Below are 26,976 nucleotides of genomic sequence, written 5' to 3'. Positions count from 1 at the left end.
GAGCCTACCAGTGGCGGCCGCCATAAAATGAAAGTGTGGGGGTGAGGGACAGGCGGACAAGGGGGGCGAGGGATGGGGAAGGGACAGGGAAAAATAATAATTTTAAAAAACATACCTTTCCTATCGCTGCCTCCGAAGGCACCTCAGTGCTCTCCAGCAATCTCTGGGAAAGCAGGCTCCCTACCCAATCCAGACGCTGCTCCCATGCAGGGTTGGTCTGAGCAGCCTGGTCTGCTGCTCAGACAGTCCCAGGGAGCCTACAGCTGTTCTCCAACCTGGCTGTGTACACAGCTGGGTTGGAGAAATAGAAATGCGCCTGTCTGTTTGGTCGGACTTACATGGGCACTTCTAAGTGCCCACTACTCCTCCCGGCCCGGCCCAGCCCTTTACGCATCCTTAAGCCAGTCACAGAAAAATAAAATGATGTTGTTTTATTATTATTTTATTTTTCTGTCACTGACTGTGACGCGTGGGGCGACGCTCCTCTGCCATTACAGAGGAGCGCTGCTCGCTCGGCGAGATTTATTGTTAAGGAGGACTTTCAGAAGAGGGCTTGAATCCCGCCCCTCATTTCCATTGGCTGGCGTCACCGTTTATGCAAAATGGTGCCTGCCACTGGAAATGAGGGTTTTGGGTTCACACCCTTCACCTCCGATCCGGACTCGGTGGCCTGCTTTGCTGCTGTCGCAAAGCACTTTCTTATCTTTATGGGGCCATGTGTTTCTAATTAGAAACATGGAGTCTTTCCATCAACTGTTGTTTTTGCATTTGTCACCCCGAGTGGGACGGGTATGCCCAGACGTGGGTCCCGTGCTCTCCATGCCACTGGATTCAAGCTATCCTGGCTGAAGAGGGGTGAAACCCCGAAACCGGTCCTAGGATGCTTGTCTCCGGTCCAGAGAGCACCTGGCTTGGCAGTTCGGGCTGGACTGTTCACATGAGGCACAGGGCCAAGACTGATTTGCATATGGCCGGGTCTAAACTGGGGTGGCATGGTGGGCAAAAGAATGATGGATTTAACCCAGATAACTTGACTAGGGGTGAAAGTTTTGATTGGTTCTGCATTCCGTCCATCAATTGTGCGTCTTTTGCTTTCTCGCCCTAAGTGCGCCGGGTATGCCCAGACGTGGGTCCCGGGCTCACTGTACCACTAGATTTAAGCTATTCTGGCTGAAGAGGGGTGAACCCCGAACCCGGTCCTAGGATGCTTGTTTCTGGTCCAGGGAGGACCTGGCTTGGCAGTTCGGGCAGAACTGTTCCCATGAGGCACAGGGCCAAGACTGATTTGCATATGGCTAGGTCTAAACTGGGGTGGCATGTGAGCAAAAGAATGATGGATTTAACCCAGATCTCTTGACTGGGGGTGAATGTTTTGATTGGTTCTGCATTCCGTCCATCAATTTTGTGTCTTTTGCTTTCTCGCCCTAAGTGCCCAGGGTATGCCAAGACGTGGGTCCCGGGCTCACCGTGCCACTGGATTCAAGCTATCCTGGCTGAAGAGGGCTGAAACCCCGAAACCGGTCCTAGGATGCTTGTTTCTGGTCCAGGGAGGACCTGGCTTGGCAGTTCGGGCTGGACTGTTCCCATGAGGCACAGGGTCAAGATTGATTTGCACATGTCCAGGTCTAAACTGGGGTGGCATGGTGAGCAAAAAAATGATGGATTTAACCCAGATCTCTTGACTGGGGTGAATGTTTTGATTGGTTCTGCATTCCATCCATCAATTGTGTGTCTTTATCTTTGTATAAGGCAAATGGAATCCCGTTTGGGCCTGGAGCTCGGTCTTTCCTTTGGTTTCAAATTAATTTGCATACTGGATCTTCAGTTAAATTTATTTTGATTTCGGGATTCAGTTTTTCTTTTCCTATGTGGTTCACTGTACTTTCACTTTATTTAACTTCCGGGTTGCTGCTCAAGTGAGTTGTAAGAATTCCTACCCAGAAAGTAGATGTTATGGACGGACGCTTTGCTAGTTCTAGGAAAGCCATTAATCATTTTCCAGAAATCTCTTGAATTGTTCATTTTACTTGTGCATAGTGCTTTTGACCAGAGTGCTTGTTTTAGTTGAGATTTTTTTCCCAAATTCGCCTCCTCAGATCAGAGATAGTAGTTTTTAATTTGTAACTGAGGACTGTATTATCTGGCCATTTCTTTGTCTGTCTCAGCAATCTGTTGCGATCTCTTTTTAGAAGGTGACTTGAATAGGATAGTTTAATTCTGTGTATTGCTTTTGATTGACTGCTTGGTTGTTTATTGTAATTTTCCGATGCACAGGTGGCAGTTAATTTCTTTGTAAAAAGTGCCCATTTTTCAATTGCAGTGAAAGAGTCCCCTTCAAAGCTTTCCTAAACTAATTGAAGTGCCATTTTCACTGTAGGAGCTTTGGAGCCTTATTTCCAGTACAATCTCCTATAATATACCGTCCATGTCTCCCCGGGCAGTGTTTTTAATTTCTGATCTCTTATACATTGGAGCTTAATCTCCAGTATTTGTTGGCCATGATCACTTTGTATGTTTTTTCAATCCGAAAAGTTGTTATCATCTGGCAAAAGCTCAGGGATACTATTGAATAGTCGATTCTTGATTTATGGCCATGTGCATGGCAACTCTCCGCTGGTGGAGTCTCTTGTGGAAACCTCCTGTTTAATACCCACAGTCCCAAGGATTCCAGGTCTTTTACCGACTATTCCTCCTGACGCTTCATTTTGTGGGATTAATGATTGTGGAGTGATCGCCCATAGATGATCCCACTAAGCATCAAAATCCACATTATTCTGCAAAAACCCATAATTGGGTGGTATTAATTGCACTCGATAAATTCCAACTTGGAGTTAGATTTTATTAGATGCAATAAATACCACACCAATTACCTGCCCTCTCTTAATGAGCGCCTAGGAATAGCTATGCTTCGTATTACAGTTTAATTAACACAGCAGTATGAGTTCCTGGAACAATTCATAGGGTCATTGCCTACACACACATAGCAGCTAAGTGGCCCTAATCCTATGTGACATTTGCAAATAATCATAGCGTTTTAGAAAACATTACCTTGCATTCTGGAATTGGCCAGGTTGTCTTTACACCTATTAGCATGTGATTAAAAATCATACCCTGTAAAGTGTTTAGATGAAATTCCAAGATTGGTTAAATTGGTATATGGCCAGGTACAGCCTAGACCCCCTCTTCCTTTGACTGACACCCCTAGGTGATGGCCCCCTTCCCGGTGGCAAAGTTGCTCACCTCCAATCTTCCCCTAAGGCAACAACTAAATTATCACAAGATGTTTTGGATTAGGGGTTGTTAACCCCGGCCGTATTTATTTCAATTTAATACTCAAAACATTATATATACATTATGTACACAATACGCAGAAAGTCCAGTCCGTTACATTGATAGGTACATATGTCTTGTTTGCTATCCTTAACATATTCCTAATACATAGACATTCCTATCCTAATCTAAGCATTCAACAACAAATAACATTATCTTTCTGCGTATCCCTATTTGAGCCCACGGCAAGGTCAATGACTGGCCCCAGATCCTGATCAAACTATGCCCGCACTCCAACCGGAGTGCCCATGCGCAAGGGGACTCAGGCCAATCAGCTTACCGGAAAGCGTAACTCCCCTCCCCCGCACCCTTCCAGCCAACTGGCTGTAAGAGAACGGCAAGGCCGGCATCAGCCACGCCAAAAGTATGGCGGTTGAGCCGGCCCCCTCCGGATCAGGAGGCAAGCCTGTCGCGCACATTGGTGACGCGACAGGTGCGCCTCCTCACTCATAGGTCCCGGCCCGGGGGCGTGACCCGGAAGTGATTAGAATCACTTCCGGGTTACACGACTGGGCAACGTCAGGCCAGTTAGAACTGGCCTGGCCATCCATCGAAATCAGATAAAAGGCTGGGGAGCAGAGAAGTCTGTCTCTTCACTCCTTGCTCCCCAGCCTGCCCCCAGCCTCGCTAGGAGGCTGTAACTTTATTGCTTTTATTTTTTCTCTTTCAGGTATCGCATGCTGCTGACCACCTCTCGACCTTGGATCGTGCGGCAGTATCGGGTGTCGGCTGGCGGGATTGATCGGACGAGGTCGCCGCTCGCTACTTCGTAGGATAAGGAGCGGCGCAAGATTGCAACGTCGGGTCAAGCATCGCTTCGGAGCTTTTTCCGGCAGCGACGGTTAAGCCCGGTGCAGGTACCCGGTTGGGGTGGCGCAGGTGCCGTTCGAGAGTGCTCACCCCTCCGGTTTCGTTTAACACGCCTCCTTTTGTGCGTTTGGGCGGGGCGCATCAGGCCTTTACTACCGTTTATAGTCCGCATTTGAATTTTGTCACTGCGCGTCGGCACCGTAGCACGCGCGGTGAGCAGACAGTGTTAGGCCTTTCCTCCGGTTGTGCCCTTATCGAAACTTTGGCTTTGCGCGTTAGCGCCATAGCGCACGTGGTGAGCGCTAATTAGCGGGGAAAACAGTTCTTGGATGTTGATTTCACTCGGGACTGTATGATTTAACAATGCAATAGGCAGTATATAGCATTGAGACCCTTACTTGTGCTGTTTAATGTTGATTTCATGCTTCACTGTGTAATTTAACAAAGAAAAGAGGTGTCGATATTAGAATACATCGGGTCCTGTGGCAATAGGCAGAATAATATTTGCATTGTGTGCTATTTAATGTATATTTCAATCTAGACTGCCTCATTTAACAAAGAAAAGAGCGGTGGCAATTTAAATACACCGGCAAATAGGCAGTATAATTGCATTGTCAGCTTATTGGTTATGCTCTGATACCCTTACTCTCAGGGGCGTGTGCTCTTTAATGCTGATTTCACTCTAGACTGTCTCAGTTAACAAAGAATAGGCATTGTAGTAACATTGTCAGCTTATAGGTTGTGTTCTGATACCCTTACTCTCAGGGTTGTGTGCTCAATTCACCATTCTGCCTAAGTCCTCATTCAGATTAAACCAAGTGGGTGGGGACAGTGTACTGCGGGTTAGAGTACCTTTGTGAGTGTGGTGAGTAATGGCGGGAAAAGCAAAGAGGGGGGACCAGCGCTCTCGTATGGAGAGGCTGATGGAGGAAATGATGAAAAAGGTGGATGAGCTGGGTCATGGCCTTGCTAATCTTAGGGAAAAGGTGGAGGGTCAAGAAGGGCAAGAGGAGAGGGCTAGGCGCAGCAATGAGCCCCCCAAGGCAGCTTTTCCCCCAATCCCAAAGAGAGTTAGAGCAAAGAAACGGGTGGGGAAAGAACCTGCTGCACCCATCCCCCTGTCCCCAGGGGGGACGTTCCACAAGAGCCACTTGTACCTCTGGGCGAGGTCCCTCATGCCCAAGCTCTCGCCCCGGTCCCAGTACCAACTCCTCCTGTGACATCGCCCGTCCCGGTGCCAATACTAGCTCCTTCAATGGCGCCAGCTACACCTGCACAACTGCCAGCCCACCCTGTGACTCCAGTGCCAGCACACCTACCAGCGCCAGGGGTGGCTCCAACATTCCCATTGGTCCCGGCTCCCGCTGCCCAGCCCATGCCCGCAGGGGAGGCCCCACGGGGGGGAGGGGAGATCCCACATGACATAGTTTCACATTTATTAAGCAGATAAGTCATAGTTGAGCGAATGCACACCTTCCCTTTATGCGTTAAGCTTGTTTTCCAATTTAGACGGTGAATTGCGTGCAGACAGGAGCCGTGAAAACGCCCCTTATCACAGCTTCATGATAAAACATCTCTCTCGGAGGGCGCTAACTTCCTGCACCCAACTGTCGCACTGCGAGAACGGAAATCTTTCCTGAAACACTTCCTTTGTAGTTATGTGATTTTTAACAATTCATCAAACATAATCCAAATCTTATTTCATTTATCTTCCTTTTAACTTCATCACCACGGAGACAATATGTTTGTGCTGTATTTATTTATTCAACATTTTCAAGTGCCTGACGTTGCCAATCCAGGCTTTTACGGAGGCATGTGGAATCAAACATATTTTTAGAAAAAAAGTGAGCTTATGATGTATTCCCAATGCATTTCGAATTTTTACAATTCTTCGTCAGGGGTTAACTAAAAATGAAAATAGAAAGAACATTATAACTAGCTGCTCAACCTGTCTAGTGTCAAAAAACCTAACTCATTACTTTCTCTCCACCTCCTCCCAAAAAAGATTACTGCTGAACAACCCGTGTTAACACTAAACAAAGAATACAGCCCCACCGTATTTACAACCTTTATCACTATCAAAGTGTGCATCACAAATTTTGCCAACAAAAACATCAATCCACAGTTCCCACCCGACTGCCAAGTGCCTCGAAATTCAATACCACCCTCCTTGTCTCCCATTTACCTTCTTAACGCCACAACCGGCTGTATGCTCTCACTTCTCTGCATCTTCCCAAGACTCCTACTCGTTTTCCCTACCACTCGGGCCGTTTTTAATGAAGAATCTCTCACACCTGTGACCAATCAGGCTGTGCTCCACTCCTCCCCCCTCTCAAATAAAATACAAATCCCACAATGCACTCCCCAAGTTTACCAAAAAAATCACCTACATAAAGGTCACCTACACCCCCCTGTGTACCTCATCATGTGCCAAAGCAATCTAACATCATAAATTACCCTCCGCTTACCCCATCTATTAACTGCATAATCTAAATAAACAGTGTTTACATTTCACATTTATTAAAAGAAAACCAATTAGAGCAACTGAGTTCAACTGTCCCATCATTCCGATGTTGATGTTGGTAATTGTTTCATTCCAGTCTTAAACTTTCTACTGTAACTTTTCTTCTGTCTCCACGATGATGATTTCTTGATTTAAGTTTTACCAACATGGGGTGCAAGCTCATTGAGGCGCTTACATTATTAAGCAGATAAGTCATAGTTGAGCGAATGCACACCTTCCCTTTATGCGTTAAGCTTGTTTTCCAATTTAGACGGTGAATTGCGTGCAGACAGGAGCCGTGAAAACGCCCCTTATCACAGCTTCATGATAAAACATCTCTCTCGGAGGGCGCTAACTTCCTGCACCCAACTGTCGCACTGCGAGAACGGAAATCTTTCCTGAAACACTTCCTTTGTAGTTATGTGATTTTTAACAATTCATCAAACATAATCCAAATCTTATTTCATTTATCTTCCTTTTAACTTCATCACCACGGAGACAATATGTTTGTGCTGTATTTATTTATTCAACATTTTCAAGTGCCTGACGTTGCCAATCCAGGCTTTTACGGAGGCATGTGGAATCAAACATATTTTTAGAAAAAAAGTGAGCTTATGATGTATTCCCAATGCATTTCGAATTTTTACAATTCTTCGTCAGGGGTTAACTAAAAATGAAAATAGAAAGAACATTATAACTAGCTGCTCAACCTGTCTAGTGTCAAAAAACCTAACTCATTACTTTCTCTCCACCTCCTCCCAAAAAAGATTACTGCTGAACAACCCGTGTTAACACTAAACAAAGAATACAGCCCCACCGTATTTACAACCTTTATCACTATCAAAGTGTGCATCACAAATTTTGCCAACAAAAACATCAATCCACAGTTCCCACCCGACTGCCAAGTGCCTCGAAATTCAATACCACCCTCCTTGTCTCCCATTTACCTTCTTAACGCCACAACCGGCTGTATGCTCTCACTTCTCTGCATCTTCCCAAGACTCCTACTCGTTTTCCCTACCACTCGGGCCGTTTTTAATGAAGAATCTCTCACACCTGTGACCAATCAGGCTGTGCTCCACTCCTCCCCCCTCTCAAATAAAATACAAATCCCACAATGCACTCCCCAAGTTTACCAAAAAAATCAATAAAGGTTTTTTGGTAAACTTGGGGAGTGCATTGTGGGATTTGTATTTTATTTGAGAGGGGGGAGGAGTGGAGCACAGCCTGATTGGTCACAGGTGTGAGAGATTCTTCATTAAAAACGGCCCGAGTGGTAGGGAAAACGAGTAGGAGTCTTGGGAAGATGCAGAGAAGTGAGAGCATACAGCCGGTTGTGGCGTTAAGAAGGTAAATGGGAGACAAGGAGGGTGGTATTGAATTTCGAGGCACTTGGCAGTCGGGTGGGAACTGTGGATTGATGTTTTTGTTGGCAAAATTTGTGATGCACACTTTGATAGTGATAAAGGTTGTAAATACGGTGGGGCTGTATTCTTTGTTTAGTGTTAACACGGGTTGTTCAGCAGTAATCTTTTTTGGGAGGAGGTGGAGAGAAAGTAATGAGTTAGGTTTTTTGACACTAGACAGGTTGAGCAGCTAGTTATAATGTTCTTTCTATTTTCATTTTTAGTTAACCCCTGACGAAGAATTGTAAAAATTCGAAATGCATTGGGAATACATCATAAGCTCACTTTTTTTCTAAAAATATGTTTGATTCCACATGCCTCCGTAAAAGCCTGGATTGGCAACGTCAGGCACTTGAAAATGTTGAATAAATAAATACAGCACAAACATATTGTCTCCGTGGTGATGAAGTTAAAAGGAAGATAAATGAAATAAGATTTGGATTATGTTTGATGAATTGTTAAAAATCACATAACTACAAAGGAAGTGTTTCAGGAAAGATTTCCGTTCTCGCAGTGCGACAGTTGGGTGCAGGAAGTTAGCGCCCTCCGAGAGAGATAGTTTCACATTTAGCAGCAATCTTGCCATGGCTGGGGAAGGCAGGCATCCTCTTTTCAACGGTGGGGGCTAAGGACTGATGCACTGGCGGAGGCAAAACGAATAGTGTCTCAGTTTCATACGGTGCCTGAGGTAAAAAATATTGAAGGGCCAGCTGCACCTTTGCCTATCATTTCAGCGGTTGGTACCAGCACACTGGAGAACAAGGGATAGTCAGGTTCCAGTGCGGCAGCGGGGAAGCAGCAGGAGGCAGCTGGGGCCACCGCAGCAGGTAAGCTGACGACATTGCCAATGTTGGACATGGGTGAGTCCCGCACAGAGCGAGAACTTTTAGGCAGACATGTTTCACAAGAGGTAAAAAACAGAATTTGGGCTGGTGAATATGTCAATATATTCTCATTACTGATTTGCGAAAGAGAAAGGGAGGAAGCGTGGAAAAATAAAGATTATATGCTCCCTAGGGAATGGGCCACTCAAATGCTGAAATACAGGGTGGAAGAAAACGTAATGAACTGGATCAGAGCTTTTTCCATATGTATGGCAGTGACGGCGGAGTGTTTCCCCAATTTACAGGCACAGATGGCTTGCTACCAAAACAGGATAGTTCTGGCTCATGATAGATTCGTGGGGAGGGGGGTGGTTGGAATATGACAAGAATTCCTGGATGTTAAAGCCTTGACCAACTACTTCTCAATCGAAAGAGCGCACAGGGTACCCGGGGGCAGGCCCAAGCCTGGGGCTCCTCCGCGACCGATTATTGCCAGAGTCTTCAACTATAGAGATAGAGACAGCATGTTGCAGGTGGCCAGGGTTGGTCCCCCGCTGAAAGTTGGCAACAGTGAAGTGGCCTTTTTTCCGGATTTCACTGCCAAGATACAAGCCCAACGACGCAGCTTCCAGGTAGTAAAACGGGAACTGCGGGACCGGGAAATCAAATATGCGATGCTGTTCTCGGCAAAAACTGAGGGTGGACTCGGGCGGGAGCACCTGGTTCTTTGAGTCCCCGGAGGAGGCATGGGACTGGATGGAGGGTAAGGCCGGGGCTGGCGGCCAGAGGCGAGACCGCAATGGTAGACAGCATCGGCCGACTGGGGGCCGCCCGACGCCGCATGTGCCCAGGCTCCCGGATGTGGGGGGCCAGCCGGCGGACTCATAGCGATTACTCCGGGATAGACATCACTGGGGAAGATCCCTGATACACCCGCAAGCGAGATGGGGAAAGGTAGCCGGTGAAAATACCCATCACGAGACACGATATGGAGATATATAGATGCTGGGGGTGGAGGAAGGGGCCCTATGGCTGGGGACTAACTAGAGACTGGATAGATAGTACTAATGGATGGCAAAAGCATAACTATTGTGATATGATCATGCGGGGCTGGAGCTGCTGTCCCCGCGACATTTTTCGCAACCTAGGGGGGGTGAGAGGCACTCTGCCATGTTGGGGAGTGGGTAGTTTTAAATCCACGGGCAGGGGGGCAGGGAGGGGAGGGAACCAGGAGGAGGTTTGCATGGTTTTGGTTTTTATTGATTTGCAAAGGGGAAAGTTTCTAAACATAGACAACTTTGGCCATCAGGAAAGAGTTGATAATGAACGCAGAAATATAGCAGCACCGAGACATCAGATACCTTTCAGGTCGCAAACACTACTGCCGATCCGCCACATATGGCTTTATTATCTTTACGATGACTGGGGGTGACAGGGATGTGTCGCTTTCCGTCCTTACCTGGAATGTCAATGGGATGGGGGACAAAATAAAACGAGGGGTGGTACAACAGTATCTAAAGCGCCAATCTCCAGATGTAGTGTTACTACAAGAGACACACCTAATTGGGAATAAAAGCAAAGCTCTCACGCGATGGGGATATAAACTTTTAGTACATGCAGACTACACTACAGGCTCCTGAGGAACAGGTATCCTAGTCAAGAAAAACTTAGCCCTGATAGTGCACCGGACATGGGCTGACCCCCGGGTAGATTCGCGGTCTTGGAGGCTCAGTGGGAGGGGAGAGCATTAAATATAATTTCAGTATACCTTCCCCCGACACTAGGTAAAGACGCCCTAGCGGATTTGGGAAAAATACTAATCGACCTCCCTACAGGCACCCTGATCCTGGGCGGGGATTACAACCTCACAATCGATAACACCACTGACAGACACCCGCAGCGGCCAGGGGGTAAACCAAACAGGCTCATGCTAGAATTTACAGTGGCTATGGGCCTCATAGATATCGGGCGCGAAGCGCACTTGGCCGCGCCACAATTTACTTACTATTCAAATGCACACAAGAGGTCGTCCCGTATTGACTACTTTCTGACCTATGCGGCCACACAAGGGGGTTTCTCGCAGTCCCGAGTCCTCCCAAGAGGGATCTCCGATCATTCCCCAGTGTGGATCGAATACACACATTCGGAACGACAGCCTCGAACCACGATCATAATAGACCCATGGTTGTTAAAAATACCTGATATCAAGGACGACTTATGCATTCATACCAAAAACTACTTTGACGAAAACTTGGGGTCGGTAGATCCGGCCCGTACTATCTGGGAGGCATTTTAGGTGGTACTGAAGGGGCGGGCCTTGGTATTAAAGACTGGTTATACACGTAACAAATGCAAAATGCTTCTCCTGCTGGAGGCTGAGCTTCAACACTGGGAAGCTGAATATGCTGCCAGTCCCACGGATGATACACTACATCGCCTCACACTTAAGCGAGAGGAATACAGACTTAAGACGAGGGAGCATATGATGACTAAACACCTAAATATGCAGCATAGACTATACGAGATGGGAGTTAAGGCGAGAAAGACACTAGCGTGGCTCAAGAAAAGGGATCATGGGGACAGGTGGGTGCAGAGACTAACCTTGCCCAGCGGCGAGCCGGTTACGCACCCCAAGGACATAGCAGAAGCGTTCGTAGAGCACTTTGAGTAAGTCTACTCCCCCTCTACCACATACAACGCAGAAGACTCCCGACAGCTCCTCACGGACAGCGACCTGCCCACCCTTTCTGAACAAGACAGACGCATCCTGGATAGTGACCTCTCTGATGAGGAAATCCTGAAAGCCATTGCCCAAATTCGCTCGGGCAAGGCAATTGGGCCTAATGGCACCCCTATCGAGTTTCTCAAAGTGACGGGCTCTCAGATAGCCCCACACCTTCGGGCTATGTACAACGAAAGCTATGAAACAGGTCGACTCCCACCTGATCAGCGCCTAGCTATTATAGTAGTGATTCGTAAACCTGGAAAGCCCGGGGACAAATGTGGGTCGTATAGACCAATTTCCCTGATCAGTGTAGAAGCTAAGATATTGGCGAAAGTACTGGCCACAAGGTTGGTCACAGTCATCTCTTCCCTGGTACACCCGGACCAATCTGGCTTTATGCCAGGTAGGAATACGACGTTGAACATTCGTCGTCTCCAGAACGTATTGGCCCGGAAAAACTACCTAGAGGAGGATGCGGCGATCCTATCTTTAGATGCCTCTATGGCTTTTGACTCCATAGAGTGGCCGTATCTATTTGCGGTACTAGCACGGTTCAGATTTGGTCCAAAGTTTTTAAAGTGGGTGCAGCTGCTCTATGAGGATATCTGGGGCCAAATACGGGTTAACAATCATACATACCAGGCCTTTCAGCTAAGAAGAGGTACCCGGCAGGGCTGCCCATTGTCGCCACTAATATTCTCCCTTATGCTCGTACCCTTGGCGGCATGGATTCGGCGGGATGTAATGGTAAGGGGGTTGAAATGGACACCAGATCTGGAGGACAAAATATCACTGTACGCAGACGATATCCTCCTTTATCTTGCCTCCCCATATCGGTCCATCAGGGCGGTTCTGGATATATTCACTAATTTTGGTAAATACTCTGGATATGCCATTAACTGGACCAAATCAATACTGTATATGCTCCATGGGCGGGTCCCTCCCCTCCCGGCCGATTGCAGGCTGGAGGTGGCCGAAGATGGGTTTTGCTATCTGGGGGTGTATGTTTCAGCAAGTCCGGTCCTGTTTTACAGTCACAATCTGACCCCCCCACTGACCCGACTGCGATCCGATGTCGAGCACTGGCGGTCACTACCGCTCTCCCTGGTGGGCCGAGCCGCCCTCTTTAAGATGCTTGCTCTCCCGCGATTCTTATACATCCTTCAGAACTGCCCGAACAAGGTTCCAGATACCTATTTTACAGCGGTAGAGGGTGAGGTTCGTACGTTACTGTGGAACGGCGGAGCCCCCCGGATATCGTTGAAAAAACTTACCAAGGGGTGGTACGATGGGGGCATAGCCTTGCCGGACCTGAAACTATATTACTGGGCCTCGCAGTTGGTGGTGGTAAATCACTGGATGTATCGACCCCCCGATGACCCAGCGTTCATGCTAGATAAATATCAAACAGGTCGTGCAGGGTATCTGGGAGCGCTTTACTCCAAAGGCAAAAAATATAAATTTATGGGCCCCATGTCTCATACAATTTACATATGGCGCTGTGCAAATTCTCAATTGGGGTGGGCAAACACCCTCACAAAGGCGACACCACTATGGCAAACCCAAAGACTGGGTACACTATGTTTTCAGCCGGGGTTTGCCAAAAGTGGACCTGATTGGCATCTCAAAGGTTGGAGACCTGATAAAAAAAGGAGCTGTCCTTAGCTTTGAGGAACTGAAAGGAACCTACCATATGGCACAAGGGGAAATATTTCGCTACCTTCAGGTTCGGCATGCCCTCCAGACGGCATTTACTAACCTACATGACATTCCTGACTCGTCGCATCTAGAGGACAGACTATTAGATGGGCAATTGCACTCGAAGGCCATCTCCCTGACATATAAGAAGCTGTGCAACAACCTCCCCGATACATTCGAGGCAGCAGGACGTAGGGCCTATTGAGGAAGAGGACTGTTGAGAGGCACTGATGTCTCCTAGGAGGGCGGTGATTACCCTCCGATACCGACTGATCCAATTAAAAGTCCTACATACGGCCTATATGACGGGGGTCGTCCTTGCACGCATAGGGGCTAGGGAAGACTCATTATGCATTAGAAGATGCCAGCATGAGGCCACTTTCTATCATACGATATGGGAATGCCCTGCGATCAAATCGTTATGGGAGGGGGCCACGACTAAGCTCCAAACCGCGCTGGGGAAAACGCTGGCCCTCACGCCTCAGGTGGGTCTACTTAACATATGGCAGGATACAGACCTCACAGAGATCGAGCAGCAGATGGTGACGCTGGGCTTCACCTTGGTCAAACGGGAGATAGCACGCCACTGGGGGGCTACAGAGGCACCATCCCTATGAATATGGGTGCAGGAGTTAGACAGATGTATGATGGCCGAAAAGGAAGTGTTTATAATTCGAGGATGCCCCAGGAAGTGGGAAAAGAAATGGAAAGCATGGAATAGATACAGAGGGTCCCTATGTACATCCCCACTGATGGATTTGGCAATGCGACGGAAAGAACTTAGAGAAGTGTTAAAAATAGGAATGTAATTCATTATACGCTATTCAGAAAAAGTGTGGTATGATGCTGCTGATACAAATGTGACTCTGTGTGTGCAATTGACAAAACCAATAAAATGTTGTTATAAAAAAAAAAGAATTCCTGGATGGCTGAGGCATCTGATCCATCGCTGTCATGGGACCGCATCGACACAATAGCATGGTTGGATCTATTTGGTGGGGAAGGATATAATATTACAAAGAGCCAGTTCCCGCAGTCTTTTCAACCATTTCATTCCTTTCGGTCACAGGGTAGCACGAGTTTCACCAATAATACAAACGGCAGCGGGGGGAGGAAAGTGACATGCTGGGATTTTAATAGATGGACTTGCACCAGACCACCAGGAATGTGCAGGTTCAAACATGCATGTTCCATTTGTGCCAACCCATCTCACCCGAGTCCAAATGTCTCAAAAAATCAAAAGACAAGGGTAGGAAAAAACAGGAGTGAATTGGTGACCCCGCTCAAAGCTCGGTCTCCCATTGATGTAACGGCATTGACACCATGGCTCAACAAGTATCCCTGCCATCTTAATGCGAGAACTCTTGTGGATGGTTTCAGGTATGGTTTTAGGATACCAGCACTAGGTTATGTGGGAGCACCATAGTGCAAGACCCAACTCTCGGCGCGGTCCAATCCCGGTATAGTTTCCACGAAAATTGACAAGGAACTGCGCCTGGGTAGAGTAGCCGGCCCATTTGAGTCCGTCCCTGTTGAGAATTTTGTCTGCTCCCCGTTGGGGGTGGTTCCCAAAAAGGTTGAGGGGGAATTCAGACTCATACACAACCTGTCAGCACCCAGGGGAAATTCACTGAATGACGCAATTGATGATGAGTTTTACAGTGTAAAGTACGCTTCTTTTGACCAAGCAGTGGAGATGCTCAGGGGTTTGGGCCCTGGAGCATTGATGGCTAAATCAGACATAGAATCCGCTTTTCGTTTACCACCAGTCCACCCGGATGATTACCATCTGCTTGGTTTTAAGTTTCAAGGAAGATTTTATATGGATATGTGTATGCCAATGGGCTGCTCTGTGTCATGCGCATATTTTTAAAGATTCAGTTCATTTTTAGAATGGGCGTTCAGACAGAAGACAGGGCATCAGTGGGTCATGCATTACCTGGATGACTTTCTTATCTTGGGGTCTCAGGGCTCCCCGGAGTGTGGGTTGGCGTTGCAGGAGTTTTGTGCGCCCATGCAGGCTTTTGGGGTTCCTTTGGCCCCGGGAAAGACAGTCGGGCCAGCAACAACGATAGAGTTCCTGGGGATCGAGTTAGATTCCATTCAGAGGTGTTTTAGGTTGCCCACGGACAAAGTCACCAAATTCAGGCAGCTTTACAGCTATGTTTGAGCAGGGAGAAGGTCACACTCCACCAGCTACAACAGACAGTAGGGCAACAAAATTTTGCCTTAAGGGTCATTCCGATGGCAAGGCCGTTTTCCTGATCCATCTCACAGGCCATGGCTGGGCTCAGGGAGAAACACCACCACACAAGGCTGTCAGCTGAGGTTCGGCAGGACATGCGGATTTGGGAGGCATTCCTGCAGGACTTCAATGGCAGAGTAGTGTGGCCCGGTCCGCCCACTACCTCCGCGGAGTTGGGTTTAATGACTGAAGCCGCGGGCAATGAGGGATTTGGTGCCATACTCGGTACCGAGTGGGTGGCACAACGGTGGCCTGCATGGTGGGTGGAGATTGGCTTGATGGGTAACATCGGTTTCCTGGATCTCTTCCCCATCTGGGTGGCATTGACGGTATGGCCAGAGCAACTGCGTAATCAATCAGTGGTGTTCTGGTCAGACAAAGAGACCGTCGTGGAATGCATCAATCAGCAAGCTGCCCGGTGTAAGATGATTCTCCGCCTCTTGAAGGAGATTGTTCTCATATGCATGAAGCTAAATGTACAATTTAGAGCTAAACATGTGCCAGGTGTCCTCAATCATGCTGCTGACGCACTTTCTCGCTTTAAGATGCAGGTTTTCAGGGAGCACCTCCCGGCAGCGGCGGTCTATGCCACCCCCTTCCCAGAACTACTCTGGCAGATTGGTGCCCCCAACTACCGGACCTCGTTGCAGCTAGCCTAGCACCCAGGACCAGGAAAGCATATGAAGGGGTGTTTTGGCAATATTGTTTTTTCTTGGGAATGGAGTGGGCTGGGAGGTGGCACAACACGGGGGCCCTCCTTCAGTACCTGGGTTTTCTAAAAGGGGAAGGGCGTTCTGCTGCTGCCGCTAAGCAGCATGTGGCGGCAATCTCTTTCTTTGCCCAGATCAAGGACAAAGGGGAACCCACTAACAGTTTTACGGTTAGGAAGGCCCTGAAAGGTTGGCAATGCCTCCAAGGGTCTGCCCCAGATACGAGGCAGCCAATCAGGGTGGAGCTCCTGACTTCATTACTAGGGACCCTCCCCGCGATTTGCAACACCTCAGGGGATGTGCGGTTGTTCACTGCCGCATTTTCATTGGCCTTTTATGGGGCATTCAGGATTGGAAAATTAGTGGCCCAAAGCAAACTGGATGTACACGGCGGCCTGCTGTTTGACCGCATTAAGGTGAAGGGGGACACACTACTGATATTGATTAGGAAGTCCAAGACGGATCAGGAGGCACGAGGTGATGGGGTAGTACTACATCGTGCACATGGTAATCCATGCTGTCCCCTCTCACATGTGGAGAATTACCTGCAGGTTAGACCCTGTGACAAAGGGGGCCCTTTGCTAGTACACGCAGATGGGGTCCCACTAACTCGTTTTCAATTTAAAAGAGTACTGGACATGGCAATCCAGAAGGCTGGTTTGAACCCAGGCTGTTTTGGAACTCACTCTTTTAGGATAGGGGCTGCCACTGAGGCGACGGCCAGGGGTCTACCTAGCAACAATGTACAAAGGATTGGGAGATGGGCCTTCAATTGTTATAAACGCTATGTGCGACTACATATGCTGTGAGTGGATTATTTTACCAGACGCTGTTGCATGTGTCTTTCTCTGCTTTCATTACAGTTTCTCAAACCTGTCACGCAGGGGGGAAACTGAGGACACCACAACAGCAGCGTTGGGCGATTCAAGGACCATCAGCACCAAAGAAAGGATCACAGATTGTTTGGATTCTTGGCCACTCATATGTAAGGCGTCTGTCTAATTTTTTAATTACAGGAAATTATAAAGACAGGGCATGGCAGGCCGGTTTTGAGATAGCATTTCATGGGAAAGGGGGGCTCTGTTTCAGTCAGTTCAGGGGTATCGTGCTAGACTTATTAAGAAAGGGGGGGGCTCCTCCCAATATTATTGGTCTGCACTTGGAGGGAACGACCTAGCAGACCTAGCAAACCTGGGAAGAAGAGGGTTGGTAGAAACTATAATCTCAGAAGTAGGTTGGTTAGCCAAGACATGCCATGGTTGCACTATCGGGTGGTCTCAGATGATACCCCGATTCCACTGGAGGGGAGGAGAATCTGTAAAGGCACTGAATCACTCCGCGAGGAGAATAAATAATAAAATAGAGAGACTTTTCAGGGTGCCTCATCTGTAGACCATCGCCCATGGGTGCATTAGGGGTGAGCCGTGCTTCCTAAAAGACGGTGTGCACTTGTCCAAGGTAGGCAATAAAGTGTTCTTAGAGAATATATTGGCTTGGTTGGGCGGCCTCAGTATCAGGGGATGACCTTCTAGTGAGCGCAGGGGGGGGCTAGATAGTCGGTCAACTATGCTAGCCTGTGGCGGTGAGGTCATGATTGGTGAGCAGTAAATTTAAGGTCCTTAGAGGGCGGCGCCATTCTTGAATGGGGTCGCCCACGTGGGAGGGACAAGTGGTCTCTCCTAGAACTCCAGGGGCAGTTGGGTGCGGGGAGGAGGGAGTCACGCTTTCTCTAGGCTGGTTGGCCACCCCGCACGTGCACAACAGCGCCAATAAACGGCACACAGCTGCAAGGGCCCCTTTATGGAGAGAATGAACAGAGCGTACGGGGGTAACCGGGGGGGGGGAAGTACCCTCACGGTGAATGGGCCCTCTGCGCATGCGCACTCCGGCTGGACGGCGTGGTTAAAATTGATAAGGATCTGACACCAGTTAGTGACCTTGCCGTATGCCCAATTAGGTACGCAGAAAAATAAATACTGTAATGATTATTAAAGATATGTTAGATATGGATAGGAAAGAGAGGCAAGGCTGCTGCGTCACAATCGTGCACGGCCCAGTCCGTCTCCCTGTGGTGTCATCGGGGGCCGGCACAACCGCCATACATGTGGCGTGTCCAATGCCGGCCCCTGCCTTACTCTATGGCCAGCTATGGCCTAGACCCCCTCATCCTTTGACTGACACCCCTAGGTGATAGCCCCCTTCCCGGTGGCAAAGTTGCTCGCCTACCATCTTCCACTAAGGCAACAACTAAATTATCACAAGGGTTTTTGATTAGAGGTCGTTAACCCCCGCCATATTTATTACAATTTAATACACAAAACATAATATATACATTATGTACGCAATACGCAGAAAGTCCAGTCCATTACATTGATAGGTACATATGTCTTGTTTCCTATCCTTAACATATTTCTAATACATAGACATTCCTATCCTAATACAAGCATTCAACAACAAATAACATTATCTTTCTGCGTATCCCTATTTGAGCCTACGGCAAGGTCAATGACTGGCCCCAGATCCTGATCAAACTATGCCCGCACTCCAACCGGCATGCCCGTGCACAAGGGGACCCATTCACCGGGAAGGTACTTCCCACTCGAGCACCCCCTACGCCCTGCAGATTATCTCCATAAGGGGCCCTCGCAGTTATGCGCCGTTTACTTGCGCCCTTGTGCGAGTGTGGGGTGGCCAACCAGCCGATCGGAACGCGTAACTCCCCTCCCCCCGCACCCTTCCAGCCAACCGGCTGTAACTGCCCCTGGAGTTCCATGAGAGACCACTTGTCCCTCCGCCTCGGGCGTCCCCATTAAAGAATGGCGCCGCCCGCTAAGGACCTTAAATTTAAGCTCACCAATCATGACTTTACCGCCACAGGCCTGTATAGTTGCCCGACTAACACGCCTCCCCCTTTCGCTCCACTGAACGTCATGCCCTGTCCTTGACCCAACTAACCAAGCAAGAAGGTTCTCCATGAAGAGTTTATTACCCAATTTGGACAAGTGGACACCATCTTTTAAGAAGAACGGCTCCCCCCTGATGCACCCATGAGCGATCGTCTGCAAATGTGGAGATCGGAATAGCCTATCCATTTTGTTATTGATCCGTTTCACAGAGTGGTTCAAGGCCCTCACAAACTCCCCCTCCCGCCATTGGAATCTCGGGATCATATGTGACCATGCCAGGATAGACCACAGACATAGCTTTGCCAACCAACCCACTTCAGTGATCAGCGCTTCAACCAGACCCCGTCTACCCAGATGTACCAGATCATTCCCTCCCAAGTGTAGGATAAAAACCTTAGGGCGAGTCCCTTCCCTGACAAGCAGGTCTAATACCATATGCCTGAAATGGTCAAAGCGCAGGCCCCCCCGCCAATGGAAAGATACCCTAAAACCAGCCTGCCTTGCTCTAGTCTCATAATTGCCTGAAAGAAAGAATTTGTGTAACCGCTTCACATACGAATGACCAATGACCCACACACTCTGCGCTCCCTGGTCCCAGGTGTGCACCTGTTCCCTCGTAGATCCAGACTGCTGATGTGTCGCCGCCAGTTTCCCTCCTGCGTGACAGGCTTGAGAAACTGCAAAATGAACAGAAAGAACATGCCATCAGTGCAACTGTCTGTGCAATATTATAGCATATGCAGCCGCAAATATCACTTGTAGCAATTTGAGGACCACCTATATATATATATGAAATTTATAATGCGCTCAGCTTACCCAGGGGCGTCCCGGCGCAATCATGTGCACCTTGCTCTTAGTGAAACCCCTTGCCGCTGCTTCGGTGGTGACCCCTATCCTAAATGAGTGTGTTCCAAAACTGCTGGGGTCCAAACCTGCCTTCTGCACAGCCATATCCATGACCCTTTTAAATTGAAATCTCGTGAGTGGGGTACCATCCACGCGAATTAACAATGGCCCCACTACACCCTTGGGCCTGCACGCCAAGAAGGCCTCTAAGTTGGTGATAGGGCAGCAAGGGCTCTCCTGTGCCCGTCGCAGCACCACCCGCTCCCCACGGGCCTCCTTATCGGTCTTAGATCTCTGGATTGATATGAACAATGAGTCTCCCTGGATATTGACATGACTAAACTGTAGTCCCCCCTGCCCATCTTGCTTGTTCTTTGCTACCAGTTCCCGAATCCTAAAAGCGCCGTAAACTGCCAGTGAAAAAGCGTCCCTGAACAAGAAAGCTTCTGTCTCAGTGTTGCAAACCTGGCCCAGAACCCCAAGTACCGTGCCCAAGGTGTTAACACCTATTGGCCGCCTTGGGTCTGGCTGCGAACCTTGGAGACGCTGACACCCCTTTAAGGCTTTCTTCACTGTGAAAGTATTAGTGGAGTCTTTCACGCCTCTTGCTTGTGCAAAGAAGGAGATAGCCGCTACATGTCACCTTGCTGCTGCCACTGAGCGCCCCTCATCTTTTAGTGCCCCCAGGTAAGAGAAAATTGCCCCCGTGTCTTGCCACTTCTCCTCCCATTCCTTCCCCAAGAAGTTACAGTAAGCCCAAAATGCCCCTTCGTATGCCCTCCTGGTTCTGGGTGCTAGGCTAGCTGCCACGAGGTCCCGTAGCTGGGGGCACCAAGTTGCCAAAGCCATTCTGGGAAAGGTGTTGGGTTCTCTGCCGCTCCTTGGAGATGCGACCTGAATACCTGCATCTTAAAGCGAGAGAGTGCATCAGCAGCGTGATTTAACACCCCCGGGACATGCTTAGCCCTAAATTGCATATTCAGTTTCATGCACAACAGAATTATTTCCTTCAACAGACGTAGGATCATTTTACACCTTGCTGCTTGCTGATTGATACATTCTACCACCGACATGTTGTCTGACCAGAAAACAACCGATTGATTCCTCAGACGCTCAGGCCACACCGACAATGCCACAAAGATGGGGAACAACTCTAAAAACCCAATGTTGCCTGTTAACCCGTTCTCAACCCACCATGCTGGCCAGCATAGTGCCACCCATTCAGTACCTAGTATAGCTCAAAAACCCTCACTACCTGCGGAGTCAGTCATTAAACCTAACTCTGCGGAAGGTGTAAGCGGGCCTGGCCACAGTATCGTGCCATTGAAGTCATGCAGGAATGCCATCCAAATCCGCATGTCCTGCTTAACCTCGCCGGATAACCTGGTGTGATGGTGTTTTTCTTTGAGACCTGACATGGCTTGCGGTATGAATCGTGAGAACGGACACGCCATTGGGATGCCCCTCAATGCAAAGTTTAACTGACCCACTGTCTGTTGCAGCTGATGTAGTGTAACCTTCTCTTTTGCCAAGCATTGCTGTAAAGCTGACCTGAATTTTATGATCTTCTCTTTGGGCAGCCGTGAGCAGCCCTGTGCAGAATCCAACTCTATCCCTAAAAATTCAATCACTGTGGACGGCCCGACCGTTTTACCTTGTGACAGTGGTACACCAAAAACCTGCATGAGCGTGCAGAATTCCCGTAGTGCCCACCCACACTCTTGAGAGCCTGGTGCTCCAAGGAAGAGGAAGTCATCTAGGTAATGCAACACATACTGGTGCCCCGTCACCTGCCTGAAAACCCATTCCAAAAAAGAACTGAATTTCTCAAAGAGAAACAGAGCACCCCATAGGCATGCATTTATCCATGTAGAACATCCCCTGGAATTGGAAACCCAGAAGGTGGAAATCTAAAGGGTGTACTGGCAACAAGCGGAAAGCTGACTCGATGTCTGACTTCGCCAGAAGAGCGCCAGGACCCAAACCCCTGAGCATCTCAACAGCCTGATCAAAGGATGAGTACCTGACCGTGCACAGTTCATCGTCAATGGCGTCATTTAAAGATTGACCCCTAGGAGCTGAAAGGTTATGAATCAACCTAAACTCCCCTGGTTCTTTTTTGGGGACCACCCCCAGTGGAGAACTGACAAAATTCTTTACTGGAACGCTGTCAAAAGGGCCTGCTACCCTGCCCAAGCGCAGTTCTGTCTCAATTTCTGCTGCTGCTACCCTTGGATTAGCCCTCAAAGATAGCTGATTCTTGCATTCGGGTGCCCCTACGTAATCAGTTGCAGGAATTCTGAAACCATTTCTGAAACCTTCTAGTAAAATCCTGGCAGATGAAGGGCAATTGTATCTGTTCATCCATGGAATCAAGGCACTGGTTATTATGGGGGAACGGGCTTTTGTAAGTGAAATACCATAATTCCTGCTTCCTGCCCCCCCTGTCTTTTCATTTCTTAAAACACTTGGACCCTGGGTGGGAGGTATTGCCACAGAAGGAGCATGAATGCTTGAATTTACAGGTGCCTGCAGCCCTGGAGCATGTACGCCTGTTGAAGTCCCAGCATGCCCCCTTTCCCCCCTCCGCCGCTGGAGCTAGCTGGGGGAAATGTCTGAAAGGACTGGCCCTTGAAACTGCCTTGCCCCCCATGCCCCAAGTGGTCTAACCACGAAATCATGTCAATTTGGTCCCAAGTGAGGGCAGGATCAGAAGCTTTTGCTCTCCTAAAACCCTTATCATATTCCTTCCATCCTGCCCCCCCATATTGATCGTGTGCCCCAGTGATCCTGCTCTGGTAGCATGCCATTTCTGCCGCTAAGCTTGGAAACCGTTCAGCCATGACTGCCATATAGACTGAGAAACCCCTGACCCAATTAATCAGAGTCCTCTATCCTATATTTCTGCAATTCGCTTGCCCATTCCCGTGGGAGCATCCAATCCTTTTTCTTGGCCTCCTCCCTTTCAGTTTCATCAAGCAGCAGCGAAAAAATATTGACATAACTTCCTTTCCAAATGTTTTCTTCCATTTCCTGTGTCACATGTCTTGCCAGTTTTTTCCCTCCCGCGCCTAACACTGGCAGTGTCGGCCGCTTACCTGTTGCGGCTGCCTCTGCTGGCTCTGCTGGCTTCTCTTTTGCTGCGTCCATGCATGTGCTTACTGCCGGTAATTCTTTACTGGCCCCAGGGGGAGCTGCCCCACTCATTGGAATGCTATTGGACGGAGCTCCCTGCCCTTCCCCTGGTTTGCCACCTGACGCCCCATCTAACTGGGGCACAATCTTCCTAGCCTTATGCAGTATGTTCTCTCCGCTGCCAGACATCCCAGCTGCCGGGGACCAGTTACCCACTTTCTCTAGCCAGGGGAGGACCGCTGCTAAGTTGGCTACCAAATCTGGCTGAACCGGAGGAACTCCCACAGGGGCCTGTGCGCTGGAACCTGATGGTCCCGGCTGTCCCCCTGTGCCTGACGGATTATCACCCCCACTACTGTTTGGTAGAGTGCCCCCCCAGCTGATCCCGGCTGCCCATCTCACCAGGCTGCCATTCTCGAACCCGAGTGGCTCCCAGAAGCGCTGGAATGCAGGCCTGTCCCTGTCCCCTTGAAAAAACACGAGCGCTGGAGACCCCAAGAAAGACATCCACCGGCACCCCAGCTCCTGCTCCCTGCAGACGCTGTGACCTTGAGCACTGTGAGCCTGCAGTTGAAAAGACAGAAAAACAGAACACTCTGCTTGCAGCTGCCTGCTGGTGCCCTCTGCAAGCTGCTGATCCTCTGTGCCCTGTTCCGCTCCTCCAAGCTTGTGCCAAAACGGAGCCCTAGTGCTGGGATCCTGCAGAAATAAAATAAACTAGAAAAGAAAATTGCCCTGATCAGAACCGAAGCTCCAGCTGCCTGCCACCCAGATCCTCTGAGCTAAAAAACAAAAGAACAAATGAAATTGATGATGCCTCCTAGCGAGGCCGGAGGAGCTCTGCTTCGCGACAGCTGTTGGAGCGGCGAGAAAAGAGGCCGTCCTCGCCGCTCCACCGCTTTTTAGGTCTCGGCTAGCGAAGGCTGCGCTTGCGCAGTCTCGCTCGCGAGATTTAATGACTTGGAGAAGAGGGGCTTGAACCCGCCCCTCTTCTCCCCTGTTCTCCATTGGCTGGCCTCTTCAATGCTGGCCAGCCATTGGAGAAGAGGTCCCGTCATTCCGATCAGGCCCCGTCCTTTTCGGATCGGGGGGCGTGTTTTTTGCAGAAAGTCTAATTATCTCCTCCAGCCAATGGCAGGAGGAGATAATAGCAAAACACACCCCCGAATCCGAAAAGGACACTGCGTTTCTCCGAGGCATTTCTGCTTCGCCTCGGAGAAAGGTGGTGGTGTCTTCCGGTGCCCTCGGCTTGTTTTGCTTTTCGCTCGTGCCTTCATATGCCTACTAGTTTTGGTAACGCTTGGGAGTGAGGGGCGTAGATCGCACTCTCTCTGCCGTCTCTGTAAGCAGCTGCTGGTTCCCCAGCACAGCGTGGGACGGAGGGCCCTTCTCCGGCTGGGTGTGCGGGGGCTCCGGCGATAGTGCGAGACAAGGCCGCGCGGCAGCAGGTAGGCGCAGAGACCCGGGAAATAATTCATGAGGCGGGGGGGTCGGGTTTCAACAGCACCGGGACTCACCACCGAAAGGTAAAGGGGGAGAGGGTTGATTAAAGTGGTGAATCCTGTATTATGATCTTACTGTTCACCATATGCATTTCATACAAGCTGCTTAGATCTCACGGTGTCCTACGTGACGTCGTGCGTTAGTAGACACATCCTTGTTTTTTTTTTTTTTACTACGGGCTGCACGTGCGCAGTGCGCAGTGCGCAGTGGGAGTGCGCACGCCAGGACTCGGAAATGGTCTCTCTCACCTGGGCAACTGTCCGGCCTGGTTATCGTTGCCTCTGGGCGGAGCTGGCCTTCTGCTGCTGCTGAAGCTCCGGAGGCTATGGTATCTCTTGCACCGGCGACCCCCAGGGCCCGTCTCGCTACCCTTCTTGAGAAACGTGCTCCAGATCAGCTTTGGGGACACGTTACAGGTCTTTGCTGAGGCAAGTGATCACAAACGTACTTAAAGCGAATTGATTGCACATGGGAGCTGCCAAACCGGGAATACATTGTGTAAAGATTTGTATAAATGTCGCAATTTTCAAGAGGAGATCTCTTAAGCCTCCCGAAAATTGCACTTTAGATGCCGCGTAGGAAAGGCACAGAAGGTGGCCCTGCCCTGGAAGCAGGCGACTGTAGCTAGTGGCTGGCCATGCTGATATCCGTGTTTCTTTAAAACCGCCCTCTTAAAGGCAGTGTCCTAAACTAGGACTAATATACGAGTCATACAGTTCTATCGTTTTCCGAGGTACCATCACATACTCGTTGGCAGGGCTTTAAGTGAGATGAAAAAATGGGGGGGGGGGTCTCTCAAGGGGGCGTGGTCAGTGTAATTAAGGGGGTGGCTTAAAAATACGTAAGCTGAAAATCTGTGTGTAGCACAGTGTACCGTCCGACTTTTATTTTGCTGTTCCTCTCATTGCGTCCAGATATATCATACAAGCCACATCATACCTACAACAAGTCAGGACTATTGGCTTTGTCAATGGTTGTTAGTTGCATAAGATAAATGAGCAGCAACTATGGCTTGTGTATAATTTTGAAAACGCTTCCACTTACAGCCCAGGTGACACCACGAAAATGTTGCTGCTCCTGAGATTCAAAAACAGAAGGGAAATCCAGAGAGAAAAGTACTCTCTTGAAATGATTTCCCTTCCCCTACAACCCTCACCACGTGCACATCGATGTGCCTGCTGTCACTGCAGTCCGGAAAAAAAAGGACCGCCTATGCCAGGGCACAAAACAGAGCCCGATGGAGACCCATTCGAGGCCCGCTTAAAACAAGCATTTACAATGCAACGGTCTCGGCATTGTTAAAGTTAGAGCTATTGGTATTTCTCATGACATTATTTTTGTTTGTTTTTGTTTTTAACAATGCTGTTTATTTAAATGTTTTGAAAACAAAAACATAAAAAAAAATAATGCCATAAGCAATGCCAATAGCTCTAACTTTACCAATGCCGAGACCATTGCATTGTAAATGCTTGTTATCCAGTTTTCGAGCTGGGAGCCGGTTCTAACCAGCTCCCCGGCGTTTCGCCGACACGCGCTCCGGAAGTGATTCCTATCACATGCAGCGTGTCCGATGTCGGCCCTTGCCTTACTCGTCTTGCATAGCTGTCCCTTCAGTAAGCTGCTAGGAGCTGCTGCCTATTCTTTCCATGTTTCTTAAGGCATGCTTGCTGTGCTGCTGTCTGTGCTGCATCTATTTCGAGTGTTGAGGGTTTGCTCTCTTGCTGTGCATGCTGTTTGTATTCTTTAGTGTGAAGGAAGCCTACACTGCTCTTCAGATGCATGTTTTGTGAGGTGGCTTCAAGTGCTTCTTTTGTGTGAGGGAATACAATTCCTGCATAAGCCTTGAGATCTGCTTCTGTGATGTTACCCCTATGTGAGGTTGGCCTACACAGTTGACTTTTTTCTGTTGGCAGTTTTATATAGGGTGAACTCCACCCGAAGGTATTGGAACGCTTTACATGAGCACCAGTTACATTAAACAAGGACACATTCATGCTTGATATTGTATTGTATTGTAATTGCATTTATATAGTGCTTACTACCCCTGACGAGGCGCCGAAGTGCATTTTCGGCGAGTAGCTTAGTATAGTGAAATATGAAAGTAGTTTGAGCGGTGGATACGTTAGTCAGTTTTTTTGGATTCAGAAGGATAGCAGAGGCATAGAAGAGGGAAAATGGTTTGCATTTATACAGCGCTTGTTACCCTCCTAAATCCTAAAGGATTAGTGTTGAACAGGATGTTGTGCTGGGGTTGAGACTCGCACCCGGTTCCCCAGTTTCAAAGCCGGCAGCTCTGGTTATTACGCCATGTCCTCTCCCCTATTCTGTGCTGTAG

General features: G+C 48.9%; 1 protein-coding gene and 1 long non-coding RNA gene across 2 annotated transcripts in view; one reads left to right on the top strand and one right to left on the bottom strand.

Annotated features, from left to right (window-relative positions):
* Positions 1-7,778, bottom strand: part of LOC146829672 (protein Wnt-11b-like) — a 102,275-nt gene extending 94,497 nt beyond the window's left edge. Inside the window, exons 1-2 of the mRNA XM_085608345.1 lie at positions 7,591-7,778; positions 6,326-7,310 (exon numbers count right to left, since the gene is read on the bottom strand). Of these exons, the coding sequence (XP_085464471.1) occupies positions 6,326-6,369 (44 nt within the window). The 5' untranslated portion in view covers positions 6,370-7,310; positions 7,591-7,778. The remainder of the gene's footprint in view (positions 1-6,325; positions 7,311-7,590) is intronic.
* Positions 7,779-7,822: 44 nt separating this feature from the next.
* On the top strand, positions 7,823-8,436 carry LOC146829671 (uncharacterized). The gene is made up of 2 exons (XR_014962034.1): positions 7,823-7,993; positions 8,274-8,436. It is a non-coding gene; the product is annotated as an uncharacterized LOC146829671 (long non-coding RNA).
* The last annotated feature ends 18,540 nt before the right edge of the window (positions 8,437-26,976 follow it).

The sequence above is a fragment of the Triturus cristatus genome, chromosome 5_2 (assembly GCF_964204655.1).
Source record: "Triturus cristatus chromosome 5_2, aTriCri1.1, whole genome shotgun sequence".
Taxonomy (NCBI): domain Eukaryota; kingdom Metazoa; phylum Chordata; class Amphibia; order Caudata; family Salamandridae; genus Triturus; species Triturus cristatus.
Note: the sequence above shows the minus strand (reverse complement) of the source record. Positions and strands in the feature narration are given on the sequence as shown.